Source organism: Podarcis erhardii, assembly GCF_964252035.2.
Source record: "Podarcis erhardii genome assembly, chromosome: 18".
NCBI classification, from domain to species: Eukaryota; Metazoa; Chordata; class Lepidosauria; order Squamata; family Lacertidae; genus Podarcis; species Podarcis erhardii.
The window spans coordinates 2655854-2683531 of NC_138516.1; the positions used below are offsets into that span (position 1 = coordinate 2655854).

General features: G+C 48.9%; 1 protein-coding gene across 7 annotated transcripts in view; it reads left to right on the forward strand.

Moving 5' to 3' along the window:
* The window catches only part of CRTC1 (CREB regulated transcription coactivator 1), a 50030-nt gene that overhangs the window by 14038 nt on the left and 8314 nt on the right, over positions 1–27678 (forward strand). For 4 of the 7 annotated variants that reach the window (XM_081846193.1, XM_081846192.1, XM_081846194.1 and 1 more), the window contains exons 2-10: positions 15927–16043; positions 17740–17877; positions 18651–18712; positions 19609–19703; positions 20065–20150; positions 20890–20933; positions 22189–22409; positions 24623–24759; positions 25400–25651. In XM_081846193.1, the coding sequence (XP_081702319.1) occupies positions 15927–16043; positions 17740–17877; positions 18651–18712; positions 19609–19703; positions 20065–20150; positions 20890–20933; positions 22189–22409; positions 24623–24759; positions 25400–25651 (1152 nt within the window). The remainder of the gene's footprint in view (positions 1–15926; positions 16044–17739; positions 17878–18650; positions 18713–19608; positions 19704–20064; positions 20151–20889; positions 20934–22188; positions 22410–24622; positions 24760–25399; positions 25652–27678) is intronic. The other 3 variants (XM_081846195.1, XM_081846196.1, XM_081846197.1) reach the window with 1 other exon arrangement.

Consider the following 27678-nt stretch of genomic DNA (forward strand, 5'->3'; position numbering starts at 1 on the left):
CCTCCAGATGGTGGAGACATCAGGTGCCATCATAGCATCCACTTGATTGCAAGTGGCCAATAGCCAGTTGCAAAATGTGCATGGCAGATTTCGTGTGCTGGGCCCACAGCCCATATGAGCCCTGCTGCATATCTGGGACATTTTTACCTGGTTGGGATGTGCCCCTGAACACATCTCTTGCTTCTCTGGATGGAGAACAGAGAGGGTGTGTGTAGAACCTAGCCTACTGTACAAGCATAACTTTTACATCCATTGCTCTGTCCCCCCTTGGCCTATGGTCCTGCTCGCCACTGCTTTGTGACCCCCGGAAGGTCACCCAGAAGGAAATGCGGTACTCGGGCTGACTTAAAACCCACCAAGTGAGTTTGTTGCATCTTATGCTTCTCTCAATCTCGACATTTCACTGGCTCCCAACAACGTATAACAACTGTATCGGAGCTGGGTGTGCCCCTAATGTCCTCAGGAAGTGATAGGGAAGCGACTGTTGGCTGGCTCCTGGGACTGCTGGAGGCTGAGGTATGGAGGCTCCCCATCCTCTGCTCCAGGGGGATTTGACTGATAGTGTGCGGGGGCCGCCTGGCACAAGAATCTGTGCACAGACTGTGCCTTTCAGGTGGGTAGGGTGCGATGCGTCCCTCACCTCTGGCTGCTGGCAGCTGCAAGCCAAAAAGGGCATGATTCTGCCACGTTTTTGAGTGTCCCAGGGAAGGCAGTTCCACACCTCGAGAGACACCCCTCCTGCTGTGTATGGCGCAGCACCTGCAGGACCAAGCTTTCATGACGGTGTTCATGGAGAGATGAATGGCAATCTTTGATGCACAGCCCCATCAGCCATTTTGCTGCTACTTCTCCCCCCTCCCCGCCCCCCCACCCTCCTGTTTTGTTTGGTTGTATATGAAATTAGACGGAGTTGGTGCTTTCTTTTCTTCTGCTCTTCTGCGCCTTCCTTTTTAAATTTGTATTTATTTATTTTGTTTTGGAACCAGCACCTTGGCTATCCCTTTGCTTCTGCAGAGGCGAAATGCCCCCCTCCCACATTATGAGCAATTGTGTGCCCCCCTCTCTCTTGTCTAAATTCCTCCCCTTCCTCACCACCACAATATTTGGGAGCGTTCACCGTCATGTTCGCTCTCTCACATTCTTCCTTGGTTGCAGCAGAGGCTGTGAGCCGCTGCTTTTCTACAGCTTGTTGGCTGTGTTGTGCCCCCGCTTGGATGTCAAACCATTTTTTATTTTCTTGTGATCAACCCCCCCTCCCTTCCAAATCGCACACATGGATAAACACCTACGATTGTTTGGTGTATAGCCTTGTGTTGGCGGCCCATGATACCTCCTCCTTATTCCTTTTTTTTTTTTTTTTTAAATCTGAGCTTGCGGAGCTCTTATTCTCTTAGATCCTCCTCCCTTGGAAACCATTTCAGCGTGAAGAGCGAATAAGCCTCTGATTGAGGGGGCGGAGGGGAGGCGCCTTTCGCAGTTAGCAGGGAGTATTCTGACATTTCTGCTGTAATGCTGAGAGTGGGAGGCAGATGGTTGATGAAGGGGACCAGGCAGCAGCGCCACCAGAGATGCCTGAAAGGATGTGCTTCTGTGATGCGCATCTCTTAAGTGGGAGAGGGTGGTGGGGAGTCCATCTTGCCAGGCTGGGGTGGTGGAAGATTCTGCTTAAATTGGGGAAGGGGGAGATCTGGTAAGAGGGAGAAATGGTGGTTCCTTTAGAGCAGAGGTTCACAAACTTATTTGGCCTACCACCCCTTTCAGAAAAAAAAATAAAAAATACTCAGCCCCCCCCCAAAGCTGCCTTCTTTAAGTGAACAAACAGAAAGATGCAGTGAGAAATTTGCATACTTTGATGTATCTGTATTTCTACCTATGCATAGTAAAGAAAGACGTTGTTGTAAATAAGACACCTTGAAGCTTGAAATTATAAAAGTATTTATTTAAATCAACCCTACTAGCATTCACACTGCACACAGAAAATTGAGATAACAAAGGATAATATTAAAATAAAAATCACTAACACTTCCTGGGCCTGGGTGGAGCCGAAAAGGGTTCACCCAAGCCCAGAAAGAATCCTTTCCTCCAGCATCACCTCCACATCCTGGGGAGGCATTGTCGCTGTCCCACAACTGCGCCCGACCTGGCAATAACACAACATATGAAACATATACGAACGGTTTCTCAAAATTTTCTTCTCTTCTTCTTTATGCTTTCACCGCCTCCTTATTTCTTTTCAACCCTCCCAGTTGCACCTGATGTGACTACCACCCCCCTGGATCGTTCCAGCCCTCCCCCCGGGGGTGATATCACCCACATTGAGAAACACTGCTTTTGAGCGTGTCTCTTCCCCCCACACTTCCCCACAATGAACAAAGGAAGCTGCTTTATACCACCTGGCTCACTGCTGTATGCACTGACTGGCAGCAATTAGCTCTCCAGGGTTCCAGGCAGGATTCTCTCCCTGCCCTACCTGAATATGCTGCCAGGAGCTGAACCTGGGACCTCCTGCTCTGTCCGTGATGCCAGTTGCCCCAGCTTGATGAGCACCTGCTACCTGCTGCGCTTCAACCTCAGCTCTTTTGTTAATGGCAGAGTAAAGGGAGTGTTGACATTTGCTGTTTGATACATCACTTAATACGGCAAGCTAATACAGCACTTTGCATACAGTGCTTCATGCATACTTGGTTTTCTGAGCTAGTGTGTGGCCTCCCCCTGAAAGAAAGAAAGAAAGTGCCCACCCTTTTATTCCAGTTGTCAATTGTTCCGATTTTTGCACTCATGGCTGCAATCTGCCCCGAGCCTTCACCACAAAGGTTCAGAAGACATCTTAAGGCAGCCCTGTTCAGGGAAGTTTTTAATCTGTGATATTTTAGTGTATTTTTGGTTTCTATGGAAGCCGCCCAGAGTGGCTGGGGAAACCCAGCCAGATGGGCGGGGTACAAATAAATAATAATAATAATAATAATAATAATAATAATAATAATAATTATTATTATAAAGGGCAGGTAAGGGATCTAATAAATAATAACAGTTTGTTTCTCTCCTAACTAACCATGATGGTAAACCAAGGTTTGTTCTTGGCCTACCATTGTGGTTTGCTAGCAGAGAAACAAACCGCAATTGTGGCTTTTTTGTGCGCAACGGCAAGCCAGCCACTGGTTTGCTGCCTCCTCTGCGTGTGAAAGGAAAGAGCCACTAGCAAACTTCTGAACAGTATCCACCAGCACGCCATGTGTTCTTGCTAAACCATCGTTAATTTTAACAACAGTTTTATTATCTGCAAACTGGGAGTAGGTGTCTCTGTTTTCTTCCTCCTCTTCCTTGTTCTTTTCCTTATTCTCTCACCCCTAACATCTTTTCACTTCTCTTAAAAAATTGTAAACGATAAAATGGTGGTAGTGTTTTTACTTGTGTGACAGTTAAGCAATTAGGCTCGAGGGGCTGCATGCGACACTCCAGAAACACTCCTGTCTGGTCCTTAAGGCTCTCTTCGGACCACACCTCCTCTCCCTAAGCCACGTGCTTCACAGGCCTTTTGCCTAGCCTGGAATGCATTTTGGATTTGTGATATTCCCTCTTGCTTGCCTGTATTGAGAGAGGTGCACAAGTGACTTACCTGCTTGGCTGGAATGTAGCCTGTGATGCAGAGCTGCATCTTGAGCTGCTCCCCAGTTTTTGCCTCTGGTCCCACCCATCATTGCCCCACTGCCCTGGAAAGTTTCTCAGGATAGAGTGTGGCCTCCTGGGCTGGAAAAGATTCCCCACCCTAATCTAAAGCTCTGTTTAGCATTCAAAAAAGTACATGTGAAAAGGACCTCGGGGTCTTGGTGGACCACCAGCTTATAACATGAGTCAACAGGGTGATGCAGCAGCAAAAAAAGTGAATGCTATTCTAGGCTGCATCAACAGAAGTATAGCGTCTAGATCAAGGGAAGAAATGGTGCCGCTCTATTCTGACCACACCTAGAATACTGTGTTAAGTTCTGGACACTACAATTTAAGAAAGATGTTGACAAGCTGGAATGTATGCAGAGGAGGGTGGCTGAGATGATCAAGGGTCTGGAAACCAATGGTTAAGGGAGCTGGGTATGTTGAGCCTGGAGAAGAGGAGACTGAGAGGAGATATGATAGCCATCTTCAAATATCTCAAGGGCTGTCACATGGGAGATGGAGCCAGCTTGTTTTCTCCTGCTCTGGAAGGTAGGACCTCAACCAATGAATTCAGGTTACAAGAAAGGAGATTCTGACTAAACATCAGGAAGAACTTTCTGATAGTAAGAGGTGTTAGAGTGGAAGAGACTCCCTGAGTGTTTCCCTGGATGGTCCTGGCAAAGAGACATCCCAGGCAGTGAGTATCTTCCCTAAGCCTGAAGAATCTCCCCTTGATGTCAAAACCAAGAATGCCTGTTGCAGGCTGGCACTAATAAGCCACAACACCCAGACAGGAAGTGATAGACTGGTAAAATGAATTGGGGTGAAGGTCTTCCAGAAGCCAGGCACCTTTTTCTATCTCCAGTAGTTACTGGTGAGTTGCTTTGTTGTGAAGAAATCTGGGGTGGGGAGGAGGAGGAGGAGCCAATTGCTAGTAAGGATTTGTTAGCAAAGGTTTTCTCCTTTGTTTTGTTTCTGTGATACGCTGATTGCCTTAATTTTGATCGCAAGCCCACCCTGGGAAATGAAGAACTGAAAGGCGTTGTTTTAAAACACGCTAAGATGAGTAGGCTCTAGGGGTGTTGTATCCAGCGTTAGTCTTCTTCAGAGTAGATCCTTTGGAATTAATTGGCATGATTAACCGAGGCCCATTAATTTCAGTAGGCCTACTCAGAGTACAACTTAATGGTTCCCTTGTGATTGGAACGTCACGGCTTGTAAGCAGTCGGGGTGAGAGGAAGAGCTGATTTCACTCAGAAATAGCATGCCTCATCGTCCTCACCAGCCTTGCCAGACTGGGCAGAGCCTCCCTGCTCAAGTGCTGCCTGTCCCACCCACCCAGTTTTTGCGCTGCCTCTTCAGGTGTGAGCCATGTGCAAACCTCCTCTATTCTCATGGGTTGCGCCGTCAGCCGTGTCAAACATTCAGGGCTTTGTGTGTGATGGAGGAGAGCGCTATCAACAATGGCTGTGCTCTGTCTCCACGGTCAGAGATATTAATGCTTCTGAATGCCTGCTGCTGGAAGCCACAGGAGAAGAAAGTGTTGCTCTTGTGCTCAGGTCCTGCTTGTGGGTATCCCATAATTGGCATCTGGTCAGCCACTGTGGGAACAGGATGCTGGACTTGACGGGCTACTGGCCTGATCCAGCAGATGCTCTATCTTCTTAAGTTCTCATGTGAATGTGTTTCCTTCCTTCCCCTTCCCCTTCCTCAACAAATGTCCTCTTAATTGCAGATCCTTTCTATTACTACTACTACTACTAAAGAAATGGCAATTAGGAGTCACTGCTAGCCTTGGGAAATGCCATTTTGGGCCTGGAGAGAACTTTTGAATTGGGTTCGTTCCTCCTGTGGCTCAGCTGGGGCTGCCATTCATTTGCATCGACTTGCTGGCAAACAATGGTGACTGTTTCTATATGGAGCTGAGCAATTTGCAGTCCAAAGCGCAAGGACCTAACATGATGCTGATTGGCAGCTTCTCTCCAACTTTCTAAGCGGCTTTGGGGAATGAACGTGGTCCTGTAACAGCTTTCTAGTAAGCCTTCAAAAGTTGCCAGCCTACAAACATACTTGCTAGTTTGTAGTTTGTTAGAGGGCGGTTTTGTGTGTATTCTGAAGATGCAACCTTCCCCTACCCCACCGGTCCTTGACACCTGATATATATATATCTCTACATCACTATCTATATCAGTGGACCCACCCCATTCTTTTTAATTGTAATTTGTTTTAAACTGATTTTAATATTGTCCTTTTAAATTGCTGTGGTTAAGAAATTACAACAACCAGTGGCATAGCGCTGTTTGCCGGTACCTGGGGCAGCTGTGCTTGCACATGCCTCAGATGGGGGCAGAGTGTGTTCGTCCAGCCATTGCCCTCACTGCCGGGCGCAGAGAGTGAAGAGCACCCTCTGCGCCCCGTCCAGGGAGGGAGGGCTTACCTGGCAAGGGCTGGGGAGTGCAGAGGATTCTTTTCATACTCCCCCCAACCTCTGCCGGTGGCAGGCAGGTGCTTGAGTGCTGGACATGGCACAGAGGGTGCTGTTTACTCTCTGCTCCCCAGGGTGCAGTGGGGATCTTTTTGGGGGTGCCTGGTTCATGCTCCCCCCCTCCATTGTGTATCCAGGGCAACGGCCTTGCTGCCACCTCCCACGCCACGCCACGCCACTGACAACAGCAACAGCAACAAAAACAAGTAATTTCTGTGCTGGCTACAGAGAAACGGAAATCCTTGATGGTCAGCTTTGAGATGAAGGCTAGAAGAGGCTAGTTTTTTTAAAAAGAAAAGACTTTACCATGTGAACTGGCAGAGGTGGGGCATGCCACCCTGTCTTCCTTCCACCAAGCTACTTGACGTCTTCTTCCATGCTGAGTGCGGAGGATCTTTCCTTCCTCCCAGATCCCTCGGTCGCCTGCATGGAATCACCGATCGCCTGTGGCTACCAGGCAACTCAGCCGGGTTACAAAACATCTGTGTCATCGAAGGAAAATATTAACTGTCCCCAGAGTGGACTCTTGCCATGTGCAGCTCGGACTGTAAACTGGGTTTGTGTTGATACGGTTTATGTGAAGTCTGGGAAACTCCCCCCCCCCCCAACTTTGGCACAGGCAGATTGAAAGCATCGCCCACCGTGTGGGTGATGGAAATGAAACTTGAGTGGAGGTGCATCTCCGCCAAGGAGGTGAGTGCGTGTAGATACAATTGTCTGTAAAGCCAGCGGAGAACAAAATGTACTTTTAACTGTATGCAAATAGGAGCCTGGCAAGACTTACCTCATTGCAGAGCCTGCAGTTAAGTTATGGGCTGCATCAACATCCGTGTGTGTGTGTGTGTGTTGTTCTAGAGCTAGATTCTGTGATGCCAAGTGAGCTGACATGCAGAGGCTTTCTTCTTCTTCAAACAGTCCAGAAATAGCAAGTAACAGGTCAACTTTCTCCTAAGTGCTGTGGCTGGCTACTTTCTCCTTGATTGAATTTCTTCTCCCCGTAAATCCTTGTAAATGGATCTGCAAGCACAATATTAAAGGGATATTTTGTCCTCTGCAGTCTGGTGGTGCTGAGCTAGGCCTTTTGAACTGGCATGTGTATGTGTGTGTTGCTGCCTTGAAATGACTAACTCTTTCACACCACGGTGGCTGAGAACAGTGTTTTGTTGGCAACCAGGAAAGGCAGATTCATTGTTCCAGGAGCCTTATTAATTCCATTGAATCTGCCACTTTTTAATCTGCCGTCCAGGGCAGCTTGCTCAGAGCAAGAAGGCCGCTGCAGCAGCTGTTGGAATATCAATACAGTAGTACCTCAGGTTACATGTGCTTCAGGTTACATATGCTTCAGGTTACAAATGCTTCAGGTTACAGACTCTGCTAACCCAGAAATAGTACCTCGGGTTAAGAATTTTGCTTCAGGATGAGAACAGAAATTGTGCTCTGGCGGCGCGGTGGCAGCAGGAGGCCCCATTAGCTAAAGTGGTGCTTCAGGTTAAGAACAGTTTCAGGTTAAGAACAGACTTCCAGAACAAATTAAGTACTTAACCCGAGGTACCACTGTAGCTGCTGCTGCTGCTGCTGCTATATATCTTTAGCATTATACATTTGCTAATGGAAAGCAGAATTAGCCTGCTGTGGTTGCTTTTATTCCAACCTCCCCCAGTTTGGTGGCCCCCAGATGTTTTGGACCACTGTCTGAAAATAAAGAGCTTTTCTCCCTCTCTCATACAGTGCTAGAACTTGGAGCCAGAAAAGTTGAATATTGGAAGATTCAGGACAGGCAACAGAAAGGACTTGGCATGGCACATATCTAAGCCATGAAGCCCACTCCCACGAGATGTGGCAACGGTCATCAATTTAGATGGCATTAAAAGGGGATTACACTCATTCATGGAGGATAAAGCTGTCAGGGTCCACTAGTCAAGATGTGTGTATGCTACCTCTGGGAACAAAGCAAGTTGCTGTCCAAAACAGTGTTAGAAACTCAGCTATATAAACTAGGCACCAAATGGCACCTTAAACCAAGGTTACGGTCACCACAACAGAATGTGCAATTTGCCCAGGGGTTGGACTAGATGATCCTCCGGGTCCCTTCCAATGCTACAATTCTATGGTTCTGTGATCTTAGCTACATTGCTTGACTGTAGCTTGTTCTTACAACAATTTACTTGTCCCCATATGCAAGAAGGAGAAACGTGCACAATGGAAAGGGAAATGGCATTGTTGTTGTTGTTTAGTCGTTTAGTCGTGTCTGACCCTTCGTGACCCCATGGACCAGAGCACGCCAGGCACTCCTGTCTTCCACTGCCTCCCGCAGTTTGGTCAGACTCATGTTTGTAGCTTCGAGAACACTGTCCAACCATCTTGTCCTCTGTCGTCCCCTTCTCCTTGTGCCCTCCATCTTTCCCAACATCAGGGTCTTTTCCAGGGAGTCTTCTCTTCTCATGAGGGGGCCAGCTATTGGAGCCTCAGCTTCAGGATCTGTCCTTCCAGTGAGCACTCAGGGCTGATTTCCTTCAGAATGGAGAGGTTGGATCTTCTTGCAGTCCATGGGACTCTCAAGAGTCTCCTCCAGCACCATAATTCAAAAGCATCCATTCTTCGGTGATCAGCCTTCTTGATGGTCCAGCTCTCACTTCCATACATCACTACTGGGAAAACCATAGCTTTAACTATACGGACCTTTGTTGGCAAGGTGATGTCTCTGCTTTTTAAGACGCTGGAAATGGCATGAACTATGGACTAAAGCAGAGGTTTTTAAACTGTGGCCTGTGAGATCCATTTGGGTGGCCTGTGAAAAGGCTACAGCACAGTCAAATATCTCTATTCCCAGCCCTGCACTTACTTTCCTTGATGTGGTGATGGAGGACTAAGGTGCCCAGCAAGGGGTTCCTGATTTGCGTGGCAACACAGAAGCACAGGATGTTCTACTGTAGCTGCTCATGAGTCAACTATGTTGATGGACATGGTCAGGTTGGTCAGTCGCCAACTGGGCACCCAGAAATCTCCACATAGTCTCAATTGGGCTTGCACAGTAGCAAAATGTGCCTGGAACCTGGGGAGTTTCAAACACTGATTGGAACATCCCGCTCACTCTGGGAGGCCACAGGTAATGAAAGGCCTAGTGGAAAAGCAGCTTTTTGCCTGGTGCCTAAACCTGTGTAATGGGAGGTGAGCCTCCCTGGGGAGAGCATTCCACAAACAGGGAGCCACCACTGAAAGAACCCCCTCTCATGTTGCCATCTTTGGGACCTCCCTTGGAGAGGTCATGTGAAGAAGGGCCTCAGATGATGAGCGCAAGGTCCGGGTCATTTCCTGTGGGGAGAGGCGGTCCTTGAGCTCCTGGGGTTCTGATCCATGTAATGCTTTATAGGTCAGTTAGTCCAGAAACCAATTGCATTGCCTTTTGCTTGAACTGGGACCAGGTGTGTTTTTGCAGCCGCAGGACCACAGCTCCGTGGGACTGAGAACAAGCTGTTCTTCTTGGGCAAACCCACTGAATTAAACAGGCTACCTTAATTGAGCTGTGTGTTTCTTATTTGAGACTCTGAATGTATGGCTCACTAAACGGAGCGTAGCAGTTTAAGTACTCGAGAGTGTATAAAGAGTTCCTGTTTTATGGTGCCTGGCTGCTTGCTCTTCCTTGATCAGTGAGGGAACAGATCAGGCAAACGTGGTGAATGGATTTATCCACCCACCCTGCATGTTACTCTCCAGAAACGAGGCATGGTTAGCAGAGTCAGACGTCTAAATTTGAGTCTCTGACTGGAACTGGAATGACATCTCCAACTGCAGACCTCAAGTTCTCAAAGCTGTATAGCTGATTGCCTAAATTTATCAGATTCATGCCCAGTTTCCAGCCAAGATAGCCTCCCAGTGGTGCAGTATAATTAGAAGGACATAGATGTGAGTTTTCTTTGCATGGTAGCTTGGTGATTGGTGCTCGCAGCGCTGGAGCTGCAGGTTGAGAGAGCAGGCTGATGAGTGGTCTAAGATGTGAAAAAGTTCCTTTACTTGTTACAGATAGGTAGCCGTGTTGGTCTGCCATAGTCAAAACAAAATAAAAAAATTCCTTCCAGTAGCATTTAGTTGGTCTTTAAGGTGCTACTGGAAGGAATTTTTTTATTTTGTTTTTCCTTTACTTGTTCTTTCATACAGTCTTTGGGCCAGTGTTCAAAATCAGCCAGGCACATTTTGCACCTGGCTTTCGGCAACTTGCAACCAAGTGAAGCCTGACACCCCCGCCACCTGGGGATCCTTGAATTTCGACTGTTTTCACACACTAATGTAATGCCCAGTCCTTTAGAATTCTATCAGTTATATTTTATATGCACAATCTGAATGAATTTCTGGAACCAAAATGCTTTCCCCATGCAGTCTGAGCAGGAACATTGTTATAGTGAATGGTTATTGCTTGTCTTCACTTCCCTCACTGCGCTGCCCTGCTCAGAGTTATGAAGAATATTCTTGCATTCTGAATGGTCCATGTCACCATGAAGAAAAATTGGTAGGAATAGGCCAATAGATGTGTGGACTGTCCCTGGACAAAGTTGATTCTTCTTCTTTCAGTTCTCAAAGATCTTAACCTGGCTGAAGGTTGTCATCTGAACTAGCCAGTGTTTAACAAATAATCACAGTCATTTGAAAAATAAGACTTTAGAGCCGCCTGGCCCCCAAATAGCAAGTAGGTATTCTGTTTCGACGACTGCAACCTTGATTTAAGGAATCATTTGGCACCTAGCTCATATATTGGGAGTTTCTAACACTGCTTTGGGCTGCTTCTCATTCAGCCTTCAGAGATTAGAGCAGAGAGTTTCCTGAACAGGCTCATTTCCTGGAAACGGACGCATTCGCGGAGCAGGCCTGCAAGTATCAGAGCCAGTCTTCCTCCTTTCTTAAGTAATGCAAGAATCCCCTTTGGCAGGCGTAACCCTACTGCATAGCACCTGCGTTCAGAAGGTCCCCAGCTCCTCTCAGTGAGACCTCTCAGCCTGAGCTGCTGCCCACCAGCGCAGGCAACACAGCTTTAACGTTAGGCAAGGCCCCTTTCCTAGGGGAAAAGCCAACAACCCAGCAGATATCAGGGTGGGAAGGGGGGACATTTCGGGGAGTTTGTTGGCAGAAAGGGGCACCTCCTTTTATTACCCCTCCCCTAAAAGGTCCTTTCCCACCTTAGCTCTCTTTGGTCACTTGGCATGGCCAGCATCTTTCTACTCCTCCCTGGAGTGCTTCCCTGGCAGCTCTATTTATCTTACACCCATTGGCTGCCAATCAGCACCAGGCTGGCATTGGGCACGTCCCTCCCTCCCTCCCTCTCTCTCCTGCTCCCCCCTCCCCGCCACTACCTGTCTGCGCGTGCTGCCTTTCTGCCATCCAGCCACTACGCTTTTCCGCGAAGAATGTAAACATTCCCTCCTGTTTGCTTTCTGATTTATCAGGAGCTGTGCCCGGTTACATAACTGCATATTCATGGCTGCAGCTAAAAATAATTTAAAAAACACCAGGAACAGAAAAAGCTATTTTTATCCCGCTCGGCAGTGGGCATCTCTTGCTTTTTGTGTGAGTGTGTGTCTCTCTCTCTCTGCATGTGCGTTGACGCTTTATTTTGGTGACTCCTTTTATCTCAGGAGTAGGCGATTAGCTAAATTCATTTATTTCATCTGTCATGGATGTTTGAGTTGAGGTTCCTGTATTGCAGGGGTTTGGGCTAGATGGCCCTTGGCATCCCTTCCAACTCTACGATAAAATGTATGCTCCACTTGATTGTGAAACAAAAAAAATGCCAAATGCCTCAAAGCGGTTTACAAAAAGGGTATATTGATAAAAAACAACCAGAAGCAACAATTTAAAGCACCGAAAAAAATTAAACAGGGCAATAAGCTAAAATAGATTAAAATACACATCAATATTCGGCATATTGTCTAACCTAAATTGTTTGACTGACTGGCAGGAGTGGGAAATCTTAGGCCCTGGGGGCCAAAGGTGCTGCTCTGATCCTCTCTGTATGGCCCTTGGGATTCTCACCATCCCTCTTCTCTGTTCTCCTCAAGGGCTTTTGCCTGATTAGACTGTGTCCTTGGTCTCTGATGATGCCTCTTGGTTGCCTGGATTGAAGGGATGCACTTTGGTCTTTTGCACGCTTGGAGTGCAGCCTCAGTTGCACAGATAAGAGCATGGGTAGGCAAACTAAGGCCCGGGGCCAGCCCAGATCCAGCCCAATCGCCTTATAATCCGGCCCAGGAATCAGGGTGTTTTTACATGAGTAGAATGTGCCCTTTTATTTAAAATGCATCTCTGGTTCATTTGTGGGGCCTGCCTGGTGTTTTTACATGAGTAGAATGTGTGCTTTTATTTAAAATGCATCTCTCTGGGTTATTTGTGGGGCATAGGAATTCGTTCTTACCCGCCCCCCCCCCCTATATAGTCCGGCCGCCCACAAGTTCTGAGGGACAGTGGACTGGCCCCCTGCTGAAAAAGTTTGCTGACCGCTGGATAAGAGTCTCATGCACTGTTCTGTCCCCTTTTCCTCGGCCCCTGCCTGTCACTGTGATACAGCCCCTTAGATGCTTCCCTCTGAGAGAATGTGGCACACCCCTGCTATCATCTCTCTCTGCGATAGGAGGGCCTGGGACCTTCTTTACGCCTAAGCCCCAGCCCCAGACCTTCTCTACGCCTAAGCCTGAAGGCCTGAAATGCAGCCATTTTTTGCTGGAGCCAAGCAGACCTGTGCACACTCCATGCCTGGAGGGGCGACGTCTGCACTCCTGTCGCAGAAGAGAGCCAGCGCTCAGGTAGTGATATTTAAATGCAATAAATAACAACAACAGCAATAATAAGAGAGGCATGCCGTGAATGTGCTCTGCCCCTCCCTAAGTGTTGCAGCAGAACCACCCGTAAGTAGAACCTCCTCCTCCCAAGGCAGTTTACCTCGTGGAGTTGCAGGTGCTGGGCCCCAGCAAAAAGAGAATGCTTTCCTTTTTTGTGAGGCTCCCCCCCCCCCCACTTTGGCTCTTGGAAGCAGATTGCTGGAACAGGCCGGCCTGAGCCAGCAATGGGCTGCTGTTCTCATCCGCCTACAGGGTTCTCTGCGCCGCCTAGCCCTCAGCAATGGGCTGTGCGGATCGATGGGGCGGCGGGAGTCTTCTGTTTGCTCTGGGATGGGAAGGTGCGCCACGGCTGCCTCATTAGGTCCAGGGCCCGGCCTGGCAAGAGCAGCGCATCTGCTGATTGATAAAATGTTTCTGGCTCCCGGTCCGTTCCGCCTTGACTTCCAGCGGCCCGTATTGATTACATTTCATTTCTTTTTCTTTTTTAACTAAGCTGCATTAATAATGTAAAAGCTCTTAGGACGTTTCTAGGCTCTGGGTGTAATTGGCAGGGGGCTACTGGTCTGTGCGTGTTTGTTTTAATAGAGCTCCTGGTTATGTCTGCTTAAATGGCTTGCTTACAGATCCTGCGTAAAAATGGTCTGCTGATTTCAGCATGTTCCATATGGAAGGGCCGTCGCTCAGCTGCAGAGCTCAAGCTTTGCATGCAAATGGTCCCAGTTCAATCCCTGGCATCTTGCTAAGCAGGGCTGGTTGTTGTTGTTGTTGTTGTTGTTGTTGTTGTTGTTGTTGTTGTTGTTGTTGTTGTTGTTGTTATCCTGCCCTTTACCCTAAAGGAGGCAGCTTACAACTCTTTCTTTCTTTCTTTCTTTCTTTCTTTCTTTCTTTCTTTCTTTCTTTTATTATATGTTAGCCTGCCCTTTACCCTTTGTTGTTTAGTCGTTTAGTCGTGTCCGCCTCTTCGTGACCCCCTGGACCAGAGCACGCCAGGCACTCCTGTCTTCCGCTGCCTCCCGCAGTTTGGTCAAACTCATGTTGATAGCTTCAAGAACACTGTCCAGTCATCTCGTCCTCTGTCGTCCCCTTCTCCTGCTGCCCTCAATCTTTCCCAACATCAGGGTCTTTTCATCATGATAATGTTACCAACTGGTCCTATTTTAAGGAGGGGAAGCAAAGTGCTTCCTAAACCTTTTGAGACTTCAGGAATGGTGTTTGTTTTTGTGTGGTTTAATTTGTGGATTAAAACCAAGGCAAACTCAAAAAGACGCTCATATTTTCTTGATCAGATTCTGGAGCAGTGGGTAAAAAGATCCTATTTGGGGACCACAAAGCTAATATGGTAACCATTCTGTGTTCACTGGTTATCTGATATTTATTGGGTGGTTAGTGTGTGAAATCTGTTTTGGACTACAGCTCCCATCAGCCAGCAGGGCCATGGGTCCCCAGGGCTGATGGGAACTGTAGTCTGAGACTTCTGCAAGGCACCAGGAAAGACTGACCTCTGTTATCACGACCTGTATATATTTGTGTTGCTTTCACCAGATCTGCTGCTTCCAGCTTATATTTGCGTACTGGTGTGTTGAAGCTGATGATGTGTTTAAAAGGGGTTGTGGTATAAATCTTAATAATGTATAATATCCCCTCCCCTTCCTTTTTTGTCCAGCTAGTCGGGAACTTGGCGTCAGGATTTGGTTGTCCGGAATGGCGATGCTTCTTTCAGCATGGGCTAGTGTTTCCCAAAGTGGGCAGTATCTCCCCTGGGGGGCAGTGGGGTTATCTAGGGGGACCCTAAGAGGCAGGGGGCTCTGTGGGGTGTAAATGCCTATCACACTTTGAAAAGCTGGAACAAGTTCATCCGTTTTGTTGAGTTAATAAAATGAAATAGTTTTGATTGGATATTGAATACATGGGCAATTGATTTTGAATTTTATTGTTTACTTATCTTCCTTAGTGGGTTGTTTCCTTAGTGCAAACTGCTATTCTTAATTATGCTTTGTGTAGGGTAGGGGGTTACTGGAGATGAGTTTGTGGAGCCGAGGGGATGGGACCCCCCCCCCCAAAGTTGGGGAACCACGGGAACACACTGAAAATGCCTCCTTGCTCCCGTTCTTCCTGTTCATTCCTGGGTCAGGTCAGAGGTGGATTTCTAGACCAGCACCCTCTTTTCCCTGCTCTGCCCACTTGGATGCCTCCATGCAGCCCACAGACTCAGGGACCAGAAGGCAGGACTCCCCCTCCTCTTGTTAAATGGGCATTCAGAGTCAAGCTGCCTCAGAAATGTGGCTGTTGCATCTGTACCAGCCCTCATGGCGAGCAGATACCCATGGGCATGTGTTCTTCAAATTGGCCTGAGGTTGGCTTGGCTTTTTTAATAAATACGTAAATCTGCTACTCAATTATTTAACATAGTTTATATGCCACTTGATTGCAATAAGATGTTTACAAGATTCCAAAGCAAAGAAATGCAGTCACTTCCCGAAAGTACAGCTAGTGGGCACCTGCTATATCTCAACGGGCATCCTATTCCACAGGGCAGGAGCAGCAACACTAAAAGCCCTGCTGCAAGTGAGTATGGAGCAGGATTCTCAGACCTTTGGAGCACATGGGAGAAGCTTTCCGGCAGTCCTCAGTGATCTACTGCTTGTGTGAGAGGCAAGACAGTCTCTCAAGCAAGCTGGTATTTCACTTGTGTAGGGTCTTGAGTATCAACACATTGAACTTGGCTCAGAAGCAGCCAGCGCGAGCAGAGCATTACAAGCAACCTAGCCCCTGTGTTCTGCACCAGTTGCATCCTCTGAACTAATCCCAAAGGTAAATCTATTGCAGAAATCCAACTGTGAGGTTAGTTGGGTACAACCTTGCCAGGTGCTTGGGTTCCATATCTCCTCCTGGCCAGCCCAGGATTGTTCCTTCTCCATCTGGAACCTGCACAGCTTAATTAATCTTCCTCTTTCTCTGTTTTCCAGCTACAGCTACAGAAAAACCAGTATTTGCAGTTGGGCCAGACCCGTGGCCAGTACTATGGAGGATCCCTGCCAAATGTCAATCAGATTGGAAGCAGTGCTATGGACCTGCCTTTCCAGGTGAGGGCTGCCCTTTCTGCCTGATAGCATCGCCAGATATTTCTCTTAATTTCTTTTTCCCCTCCATCTAAAAAGCCGTATCCAAATGCTGCACTAAAAGGAGCTGTATACATTATTTTGTCATTCATTCATTCATATATATACACCGTATTTTTCGCCCCATAGGACGCACCGCCCCATAAGAAGCACCTAGTTTTTTTGGGGGGGGGGGAAATAAAGAAAAAAAAATTATTTCCCCCCCCAGGCGCAGGGCTGGCGCGGGGGAAGCTCGGGCTTCCCCCGACCCCAGCCCCCAGAACAGGCTGCTGCCTGCAAGCCCGGCGGGACCTCCCGCCCGGCGCACAAGGCTTGCGGACACCTTCCCGAAGCACGGGGCGTCCTTCGGAGGGCACCCTGTGCTTCGGGATGCAGGCTGCCGCCCCAAGCCACGCGCACCCGGCAGGACCTCCCGCCAGGCGCGGGAGGCTTGCAGACACCTTCCCGAAGCACGGGACGTCCTCCGGAGGGCACCCCGTGCTTCGGGATGCAGGCTGTCACCCCAAGCCTCTCGCGCCCGGCGGGACCTCCCGCCGGGCGTGGGAGGCTTGTGGATAGCTTCCTGAAGCCTAGAGAGCGAGAGGGGTCGGTGCGCACTGACCCCTCTCGCTCTCCAGGCTTCAGCGAAAGCCTGCATTCGCCCCATAGGATGCACACACATTTCCCCTTCATTTTCGAAGGGGAAAAAGTGCGTCCTATAGGGCGAAAAATACGGTATATATATATATATATATATGTGTGTGTGTGTGTGTGTGTGTGTGTGTGTGTGTGTATGTGAGAGAGAGAGAGAGAGAGAGAGAATCCTGCACCTTCCTCCAAAAGAACCCAGGACATTGTGAAGAAGAAGAAGAAGACGACGACGAATATTTATTTATTTATTTTATTAAATTTTATTAAAAGTTTTAAATACAAATGTAAACATAATAACCAATATTACATGTATCGTAGCATAGTTTCATAACTTCTTTGGACTCCCTCACGTCTCCCGCTCCCACTTACATCATTGTAAATTTTTACGACGAATTTTTATATGCCACCCATCAGACTGGGTTGCCCCAGCCGCTCTGGGTGGCTTCCAACAAAATATCAAAACACACAAAAAAACTCCAACATTAAAAACCTCCCTAATTGGTTCAGACACCTGTATTCAGGTCCCATAAATTGATATCAGACTGCAAAGTTGTTTTGTTTTTTGGTGTGCGCGCGCATGCAAATATTACTAGTAATTCAGTTTTTAATGGCCACCTGTCCTGGATGCTTTAGCTGAAATTCCTGCATTGCAGAGGGTTGGACTAGATGACTCCTGGGGATCTCTTCCAAACTCTATGATTCTATGAATAATACCCCACAAATATTCTTGCTTGGTATGTAGGAAATTATTAGGTACTATGCAGGAGAGAGGCCAAGCCTGTTTCTCAATTTTGAAAGACTATATAAAAGATTTGAAAGCGTTTGTAGTATCATTGAAACTGATGGACTTCAAGTGCACAATTATTTCTATGAAGCCAGGTTAAACTTCGCTAACCATATGCATGAAGGCAGTTTGCCACACTGGTAGAACTGGAAGAGACCCCCCAGGGTCATCTGGTCGAATCCCCTGCAATGTTGTGGCATGGTTGTTTTCCCTGTCCTTTCAATGCTCATTTGCCTTTCTCTTTAGACTCCGTTTCAGTCATCAGGATTGGACACCAGCAGGACGACCCGGCACCATGGGCTGGTGGACAGGGTGTATCGCGACCGGAACCGCCTTGGCTCACCCCACCGGCGCCCGCTGTCCGTGGATAAGCACGGCAGGCAGATATCCTTTGGCTCAGCATTGCGGCCTAGAGCATAGGAGGGGATGCATGTGCCTGGGAGATGTTTAGGAAGGTGCAGCTTATCAGTAGCTGCTGGGAACACACAAAAACCTGAACTGGTAACACATTAAAAATACACTGCGCACAAGGAAAGAGAGACCAGGAAGGAAGAGGGAAAAAGCAAGCTCAGGCGTCAGTTCTTTAAAAAGTAGTTTTGAGAATGGCTATTTGGCCTAGAAGCAGCCCAGGGGCAGGAGGCATCTGATGAAGCTGGTCTTTCAGCAGAGGCGACTTAACGTGCCCTGCTTCCCATCTCTCCCACATTTAGGGCCCCGCTAGAAGCCCCCCTTTCATTCTGAGGTGGGGTGTGGCGTAGCCCTAGTTAATTTTCATCTGAAAGGCCATGAAGCCATCTGTAAGAGAAGGATGAAGTAGTGCTTTGAGATCAGCTTTAGCCAGAGGTGAAGGGAAATGTCAGGTGAAAGGAAAGAAGAGGAAGCAAGGCTTTGAGAGAGGGAGAGAGAACAGAAAGCAAACACTGCCCGAACACCGTTTTGTAGCTCTTCCCCATTAAGTGCAGTGGGTTTCTTTGCAAAACTGGGGGTTTGGTGAAGTAGGCATTTCCTCTTTCCCTGTGCTGACCAAACACCATGTGGTGTCTGTGTGTAAATATATGACGCCCAGCAAGGCCTGTTGAACACTTAAAACTTTTATTGCTGAAACTTTCCCAAGAAGCTCTGGATACCTTCCCTTCTTCCTTGACTGCCCGACTCACGTGGACAGCTGTCCGTATGGTACCGTGTATCTGTCACCTCCTTCAGACACAAGTTGGAGGAGGTACGTAAGTGCTGATTTTTGAACTCGGGGTATTCCGTTTGCAAAATGTCCCGTTAATCCTGTCTAGCACAGTCCTGCTTTAAAAACTGCAATTCTTTGTTGGGACAGGGGTGGGCAGGTGGGGAGAGAGAACTGCAGGCCGGGAGCCTGCAGGATCAGGCCATTGGCCCATTGAGTCCAGCATCCTCTTCTCACAGGAGCCAACCAGAGGCCCCAATGGGAAACCCACAAGCAGGACCTGAGCACAAGTTCACAGTCTCTCCTCTGGTGGTTTCCAGCAACTGGTATTCAGAAAACGCCAGTTAGGCATGCTGGCGTTGCATGATCCTGCTCTGAGCTCCCTTCATCCAATTTCTGCCCAGCTGCTCCTTATATATCTCCAACCACAGAGAGGCCACAAGGAAGCCTCTGTCCTGTTGTCGAACAACTCCTTTCATTAGGAAGTTTCCTCTAACATTTAGCCACAATCCAGACAGACGTCAAGCTAGTCAAGCTATAAAAGGATGTCACATAGAGGAGGGAGAAAGGTTGTTTTCTGCTGCTCCAGAGAAGCGGACACGGAGCAATGGCTCCAAACTACAAGAAAGAAGATTCCACCTAAACATTAGGAAGAACTTCCTGACAGTAAGAGCTGTTCGATAGTGGAATTTGCTGCCAAGGAGTGTGGTGGAGTCTCCTTCTTTGGAGGTCTTTAAGCAGAGGCTTGACAACCATATGTCAGGAGTGCCCTGATGGTGTTTCCTGCTTGGCAGGGGGTTGGACTCGATGGCCCTTGTGGTCTCTACCAACTCTATGATTCTATGGTTCTAGTGATTTCCCTTATTCCTGTTCAAAACCGGGTGGGAGGTTGGCCACTTTCCAGCTCTGATAGTTTTTGTCTGCCCTTTCTCACCCAGGACCAATTCAGATTCTGCCCTGCACCAGAGTACGATGACTCCCACTCAGGCGGAGCCTTTCTTAGCAGGGTCACAGGACATGCAGCAAAAAAGAGGTGAAGTATATAAATCTGTTTTGTCTTTGAACATGGGAGGGAGGTGGAAAGGGCTTTTAATGAATAGTCTGAAACTTCAAAAAAAATCCACAAACTACACGATGCAACTTACAACCACAGAAATAAGGTTGGTCCTAAAAATATACATATCGAAAGTCAGGTCAGTACACATAAAGGACCATTTTTTAGGGAAAAGGAAGAACAAGGGAAAGCAACAAATAAGCATAGACTTTCAATGTTGTTTTTTTAAAAAAATGCAGTTTAGTTTTACCCGCTTGGGTCCAACAGAGTCTCGTTTTCAGGGCACCTTTTGCTGATCCTTAATGAGATTCCCCCCCCCCTTTAAATTGATTTCTTGTAGTCTTACTGTTGGCCGTCCCAGGCATGGAGGAAGACAGAGCAGATACAGAGAAGAACCTCTCGAAGCAAGGGTGGGAAGCTAAGAAGGTAAAGGCGCTGATTCTGCCCCCGTGTGACATGCTGCGCAGCTGCATAAACTTGTTCCAACCCCTGGGGAAAGTTGGGCTTGCTTCTAAGGCTTACCGTATTCTTTGCTCTATATGACGCACCTTTTCCCTTCCAAAAATTAAGGGGAAATGTGTGTGTGTCTTATGGAGCGAATGCAGGCTCCTTGGCTTCAGCGATAGCAACGCGAAGCCTCCAAAGCGCAGAGGGAGCGCTCCCTCCGTGCTCCGGAGGCTTCGCGTTGCTTTCGCTCTTGCTCTCCTGGCTTCGCTTCGCTGGAGAGGCGTTGCACAGCTTTCCCTCTCTGCGCAGTGCCCCTTCAGCGAAGCGGGAGGAGAAATAGAAGGGGCTCTGTTTCTCCTGCCGCTTCGCTGAAGGGGCGCTGCGCAGAGAGGGATAGCTACGCAGCACCCCTTCAGTGAAGCGGGAGGTGAAATGGAAGGGGCAGAGAGGGGGAGAATTTATTTTTTCTTGTTCTTCCCCTCTAAAACAAGGTGCGTCCTATGGTCGGGTGCGTCCTATAGAGCGAAAAATACTGTAATTAAGAGCGTTCAGGGTGGCGATACCTTTTGGCTTATAAGCCAGAGCTCTCTTTTGAAAATTAGGCGTCCTGACAGCTCATGATTAGATTCTGCAGCCTATATACATGATGCAGAAGAGGAATGACTCGGTTTCTCTCTCTCTCTCTCTCTCTCTCTCTCTCTCTCTCTCTCTCTTTCAGACTGGATCCTCAAGGCCTAAATCCTGTGAGGTTCCAGGAATCAAGTACGTGAAAGAGTCGGCGTTGTTTTGTTTCTGCATTTGTAGGACACTTTGGCTGGCTTTTTGTAGAAACAAATATCCCCCGTTGGTCATACTCTGAGCAGACCCCATGTAATTGGTGAACATCCTAGGCTGAATAAAATTCAGAGGGGTCTGCTGTGAGTATAACTTAGTTTGATCCTTCCCCGTCGTCTGTTGTCCCTTCCTGTGGGTGTGCTGGGAAGAGTCATATCCAATCATGGAGTTGGAAGGGACCCCAAGGGTCATTTAGCCTTACCCCCTTCAAGGCAGGAATCTCAGCTAAAGCATCCCGGATGGATGACCAACCTCTGCTTAAAAACCTCCAAGGAAGGAGAGTCCGCCACTTTCCAAGAGAGTCTGTCCCACTGTCCATCAGAAAGCTCTTTCTAAAGTTTAAGCCAGGGGTAGGCAACCTAAGGTCCGAGGGCCGGATGCTGCCCAATTACCTTCTCAATCTGGCCCATGGGCGGTCCGGGAATCCCCGTGTTTTTACATGAGTAGAATGTGTGCTTTTATTTATAATACATCTCTGGGATATTTGTGGGGCATAGGAATTCGTTCATTCCAACCCCCCCCCCCAAATGATCCGGCCCCCCACAAGGTCTGAGGGATGGTGGACCGGCCCACGGCTGAAAAAGGTTCCTGACTCCTCGTTTAATCGGAATCTTCTCTTTCTTGTAACTTGAAGCCATTGGTTGGGTCCCTACCCTCCGGAGCAGGAGAAAACAAGCTGGCTCCGTCTTCCATGTGACAGCCCTTTAGATTTTGGAAGATGGCTATGGTATCTCCTATGTAACTGACAACAAAGACAGTGTCATTGCTTTAGCAACTCTAGGAAATAGGTACAGTGGTACCTCCAGTTGTGGACAGGATCTGTTCTGGTCGGATCCCGAGGTTTCCACAACTGGAGGGACTGCTTCTGCGCATGCGCACAGTGTGGTAGAGCACTTCTGCGCATGTGCGTACGGCGAAACCTGAAACTTCCGGGTTTCCCACGTTCGCATCCTGAAGGATACGCAACTGGAGGTGTGCATATCCAGAGGTACCACTGTAGTTGCAACTCATAGAGGAGTCCCAAGAACAATGGGAGGCAAGGCTTAGTTGAGACATCATGGGAAAGCCTAACTGTGGTGTGGCACAGTGCTTGAACTGAGATAACTATGTGGTCTTGGGGTATTTTTGTGTGTCAAATGGTTCAGTTTTCTTCCCCTCCCTCCTGGTTTCTTCTTGAGCACAGCATCTTTCCGTCAGCTGACCAGGAAAACACTACCACACTTATCCCCGCCACTCACAACACGGGTGGCTCCCTGCCGGACCTGACAAACATCCACTTCCCCTCTCCTCTCCCGACGCCGCTGGACCCAGAAGAATCCCCTTTCCCGTCCCTCAGCAGCTCCAACAGCACCGGGAACCTTGCGGCCAACTTGACGCATATGGGCATCAGCACAGCCAATCAGGGTAAGGGGTGTTGCGGCTGCACCTGCCCAGAATGATAGTGTGACTTCACTTCCTGTCCTGCAATGCCACTTCCTGTCTAAGGTCGCTGTTCACGGTTGCAAACCTCCTTTGTCTAGTTTGTCGTTCTGGGTGGAGGGAGATCTGAAAACCAAGCCCTGTCTTTGTGAAGTAATTCCATTTTACAGAAAGCCAAGCATATCAGGCGATGGGGAGTGGCAGTTAGCAGGCGGAGGCCCACAAAATCATAGAGTTGGAAGGGACCTAGAGGGTCATCTAGTCCAACCCCCTTGGACGATGTTGGGCAGAGCCTGCTTCCTCTGAGGGTAGCAGAGCATTGGATACCTCCAAAATACGGTGGTTTAATTTTTCTAAGACAACTTTCAGCCCCCTTTTTGGCTGTGCCTCTTATACCCATTTTGCAAATCGCTGTTTAAAAGTTCAGTTTCTTTCTCCTTGTTCCTCGTCACGGCAAACCTACGAAACCCAAACTTTTGGGGTAGAGGGAAGAGAGCCCCCGAGCTCCTTAGTAAGATGGTGATTATGATTATTTGTTTATTACATTTATATACCACCCTTAATCCAAACATCCCAGGGAGGTCACAACAGAAAAATAACAAAACAAGAATACAGATCATGCACATGTGGTCGAAACCAAGAATCAAAAAGAAAAAGAAGAAAAGGAGAGAAGCAGTGAGGAAAGGGGAGAGGACTGGCAAAGCCCACATGGCGTGCCTATCATGCAAACATGCAAATCTCTGGGCAAAAGTAGCTTTTTCATACTTCAAGATAGGAAAGGCCCTTCAACCAATCAGCTATTGGAGGAGTTGGCTAGTCCTTCTAAAACCACTAATAATAATAATAATAATAATAATAATAATAATAATACCCTGCCCATCCAGCTGGGTCTCCCCAGCCAGTCTGGGCGGCTCCCAATAGAGGGCTAAAAACTGAATAAAACTTCAAACATTAAAAGCTTCCCTAAACAGGGAGGGTGTTCCACAGGGTGGGCGCCACTTCTGAGAAGGCCCTCTGACTGGTTCCCTGTAGCTTTGCTTCTCACATGGAGGGAACCCGCCAGAAGGTCCTCGAAGATGGACCTCAGTGTCTGGGCAGAACAATGGGGTTGGAGATGCTCCTTCAGGTATACTCGGCCGAGGCCATTTAGGACTTTAAAGGTCAGTACCAACACTTTGAATTGTGCTCGGAAACGTACTGGGAGCCACTAATGCATGCAAGTTCCAGGACGTTAGGATATAATGGAGTATAACATAGGATGGAAACCCTGTAGCTCATCTCAGAATGCGTAGGATGCCCTGTCTACACCTGGCACGTTCTGCATGCAGCAGGATGGAAATGAAGCTGCAGCCTCAGATGTAACCTGACTTAGCCCCTCTCCCGCTGCCCAGGGGGTCATCTGGTTTGGGAGTTGAGTTTATTAGGTTGCCAGGACAGCTGAGCATGGTAATAGTTCTCAGCCCATGCGGGTGGAGGGAGATCATAGAGTTGCTTCCAGTCATTGCAGACCAGGCCTGGGGGACCCTGCTGCCCTCTAGAAGTCGTTGGACTCAGCCCCAGTTGGACAGTGGCCAAGAGTGATGGGAATTTCAGTCTTAGAATATCTGTCACTGTAGGCAATTCTGAAGAAGCTGCCTTATACAGAGCCCATAGAATCGTAGAATGTTAGGAGCTGGAAGGGACCCCAAGCGTCATCCAGCCCAACTTCCTGCAATGCAGAAATCGCAGCTGAAGAACCCCTGACGGATGGCCACCCAAACCTCTAATAACAGAGAGTCCACCACCTTCCGAGGGAGTCCAGATTGTGTATTTTGAAGCGTGTTTATTTAGTTTACAAATCCATTCCTCCTTTGTGGATATAGTTTGTGACTTCCACCTAGCAGCAATCACTATTCTAGCAGCTGTACTTGCATATAGAAAAAAACCCTCCCCCCATATCTCTTCATCTATCTGTCCAAGGAGATATGTCTCTGGTTTCTTTGTTATTGATATTTTCAACATCTTCTTTAGTTCTTCATGTAGTACTATCCAAATTTTCTTAATTTCCTCACACCTCCACCACATATGAAATCCAACCTAGGTTGGAGATGTGGTGGAGAAATAAGCGTGTTCAGGGTTAGCCTTGCCAGAACTACCCTTTGGCATGGGAACGGGTGACGGGGAGCCCGTGTGCTGACGTTTCCCTCCGTTTGCCGCAGGGATGACGACGACGCAGGCCTCTTCCCAGCAGCACCGACAGCCACCCACCGGCCCCCTTTCGCTGAACACAGACTCCAGGAGAAACCAGCCCCAGCAGGTCTCCCCCACGCTCTCGCCTCTGTCGCCAATCACTCAGGTACGCAAGGGATGCGATGGGGGTTGCTTTTATTGGGAGCATGCTGTGGGGTAGGCGGACGAGGCTTGGGTCTGGGGTTTCCATGATCCAGTGCTAGTTTTGACAGAAAGGCTGGCGCTGAAGAGGGGTGGCAAAAAAGATCTGATGTTGTTCTGAGTTACTGGTGCCAGCAAACTTTGTGGCCGAGTGGGGATTTGAACCCTGGTCTCCCAGGTCCCAGTCCAACACTCCAACCAATGCGCCACTATTGGCTGTCTCATATCCCAACTCTTGATATCCTAGCCTTGGAATCGTTGAATTGTAGAATGGGAAGGAACCCCGAGAGTCATCTAGACCAACCCCCTGCAATGCAGGAATCTTTTGCCCAACGTGGGGTTCCAGCCCATGACCCTGAGATTAAGATTCTCAAAGTTTATTAAGAGACCTCTGGGCACTTTGGAACGTTTCAAACACACAAGCACACATACGTTTGAGCATCACTTATTTCTGCCCGGTGCTGGCTGTTTCCACAGACCACTGGTAGGGACCCCTGCTCTGGGACTGGGTCATCTGAAGGAGAGCGCCCTTGCCTCCCTGCCTGTCCTGTGACCCAGGGGAGGCTGTTCCTCACTGCCCTCTCCTGCCCTGTCCCCCTCCCCAGGCCGTGGCAATGGACGCCCTCTCCCTGGAGCAGCAGCTCCCGCCCTACCCCTTCTTTACCCAGACGAGCGCCCAGCAGCAGCAGCAGACCCAGGTCGCCAGCGCTCTCCCGTCCAATGCCTCCCTGATGCAGACGTCTGGCCTGCAGCGAGGGGTGCAGCTGCCCCCGCTCTCCGTCACCGTCCCTTCCACAATCCCACAGTCTCCGCCGGGAAGCCAGACCCAGACCTCCATGGGGATAGACATCAGTTCGGTAAGCTGGACTGGGGAAGGGCTGGGCGGGCAAGGTAGGGAGCCCTGGGGGGGGTGGGTCTAGGTCTGGGTGGGTGTGCACTCTGAGGGCTTGCAAGATCTCCTGGGTCATGCAGGAATAGGGCAGCGAGAAGTTGGTGCACAACCACCTTTGCAGAAGTGTTGGCCTGCCATCTACTTCACAGGTGCCTGACCTCTTTAGAACTTGAACTGCTTCTCTGTAGACAAAGCAGATGGCTTCCAAACCCAGTTTGGCAGTCACTGCTCCTGCTCCCGGTCGCCTCTGGGAAATGAGTCGCTACAGAGATTTCTCCAAAGGGTGCATGTTAGGAGAAAGGACTGCAATTTCAAGGGGCCTGTGTTGGGCGTTCCTAAGCAGGCTTTTAGGTAACAGCTTCAAGGCAGAGGACAGGCCTGCCTCCCAAGTCCGGCCATGCGCTCTGTTGTTCTGCTCAGGGTGACTTTCGGGGAGCCCCTGAGAGCTGCCAGCACCCGTATATTTCCTTGTCTTGGCAAAAGGAAATGGGCATGCTGGCTTCTCGGGACGTCAGCCCGAGTGGATTATCAGTATGTACAGGAAACTGTCATGCCCTCTACCCCAGGCTTTTGGCTTGATCAAAGGCTGCTTCTCCTGGGGAGCCTCCCACCTCAGCCTCTGCCAACAGCAGGCCCTCTCACTGATCTGGCATCCTGCAGTTGTGCTAGCTGGGAGGGTGGGAGGGTTTTGGGAGTCGCTGCGCAGTGAATGACAAAGGCTGGGTTTAGTTCCTGGCTTCGAGCCTCGGGGTCCTCAGTGGATGGAGGTGTCTCACCTGCCTCACCTGAGCTTCCCACTGACCATAGAGGATGCAGGAGCAGCTTTGCTAAGGCTTGAGCTTGCCGCCTTCCCCTTCTGCCCCTTTCTGTCTTCCCCAAACTCCTCTTCACGCGTTGGAGCGGTCGGCGGAAGCATTTGCTCTTTTTAGTGTTACGAAGCAGAGCTTGTGTATGTGCGGCTTTTCTTTCTTCTTTAAAGACAGGGGACCAGAAAATTCTGCAGCCTTTCTAAATGATGCCAACTTCTTGACACCCTGCTTCTGAATTGGCTAGGGGTCCTCCCCCGCCCCGACCCTCAGGCCTGGGGGTCTAATCCACAGGAGGAGAGAGTTGCTCTTGTGCTCGGATCCTGCTTGCAGGTTTCGCTTGGGGACATCTGGTTGGCCACTGTGAGAACAGGACGCTGGACTAGATGGGTCACTGGCCTGATCTGGTTCACACACTGATCTTAGCTTCACACACTGTTCCAAGCAACCCTTTGCACCAGTGAGGTCTGTGTGTTTAGCGTTTGACACTGAGGTTCCCAGGAAGTCCGAAATCGCACACACACCCTGTCCTTTTTCTCCTGGGATTTCAGTGCATGCAACCACACCCAGCAACGTCGTCATTATTATTATTATTACTATTATTATTACATCCCCTGGACAGATCGGGGTGGGCAGGGGAGAAGCACCTTGCTGCAAGACAGGAGTAGAGAGTTCACTGAGCACAGATGTCCCCAATTTTAGATGCAGGTGTGAGAGAATGAAAGAAGGGACTGTGTTCTCCGTAGTGGGCTGAGCCAAGTGCAAAAGCAGTGTGCCAGCCACACCTCTTAAGGTGGAGGAGAGGACTTACTGATGGCTACTAGCCGTGCTGGCAGGGTTCCCCCTTCATAGTCGGAGGCAGCCATCCTGCTGAATCCCTGTTGCTGGAAACAGCAGGAGGGGAGACCTGGTGCTCAGACCCTGTTTGAGGATCAGGCCAATGGCCAATGAGCCAACAGGCTACTCTTATGTTCATTAGTAGATGGGGGGGCGGCACTGAAATTAAGCCCTGCATAGATAAATATATGCACATTTATTCCAATGTAAATGCATAGAAGTACCTGTTGCTGGGAGAAACTACAGGAGGGGAAGGTGTCCTTGTGCTCAGGTCCGGCTTGCGGGATCAGGACAAAGGGGGCCCACTTGGCCCAGCTTCCTGTACTCACAGGGGCCACCCAGATGCCCC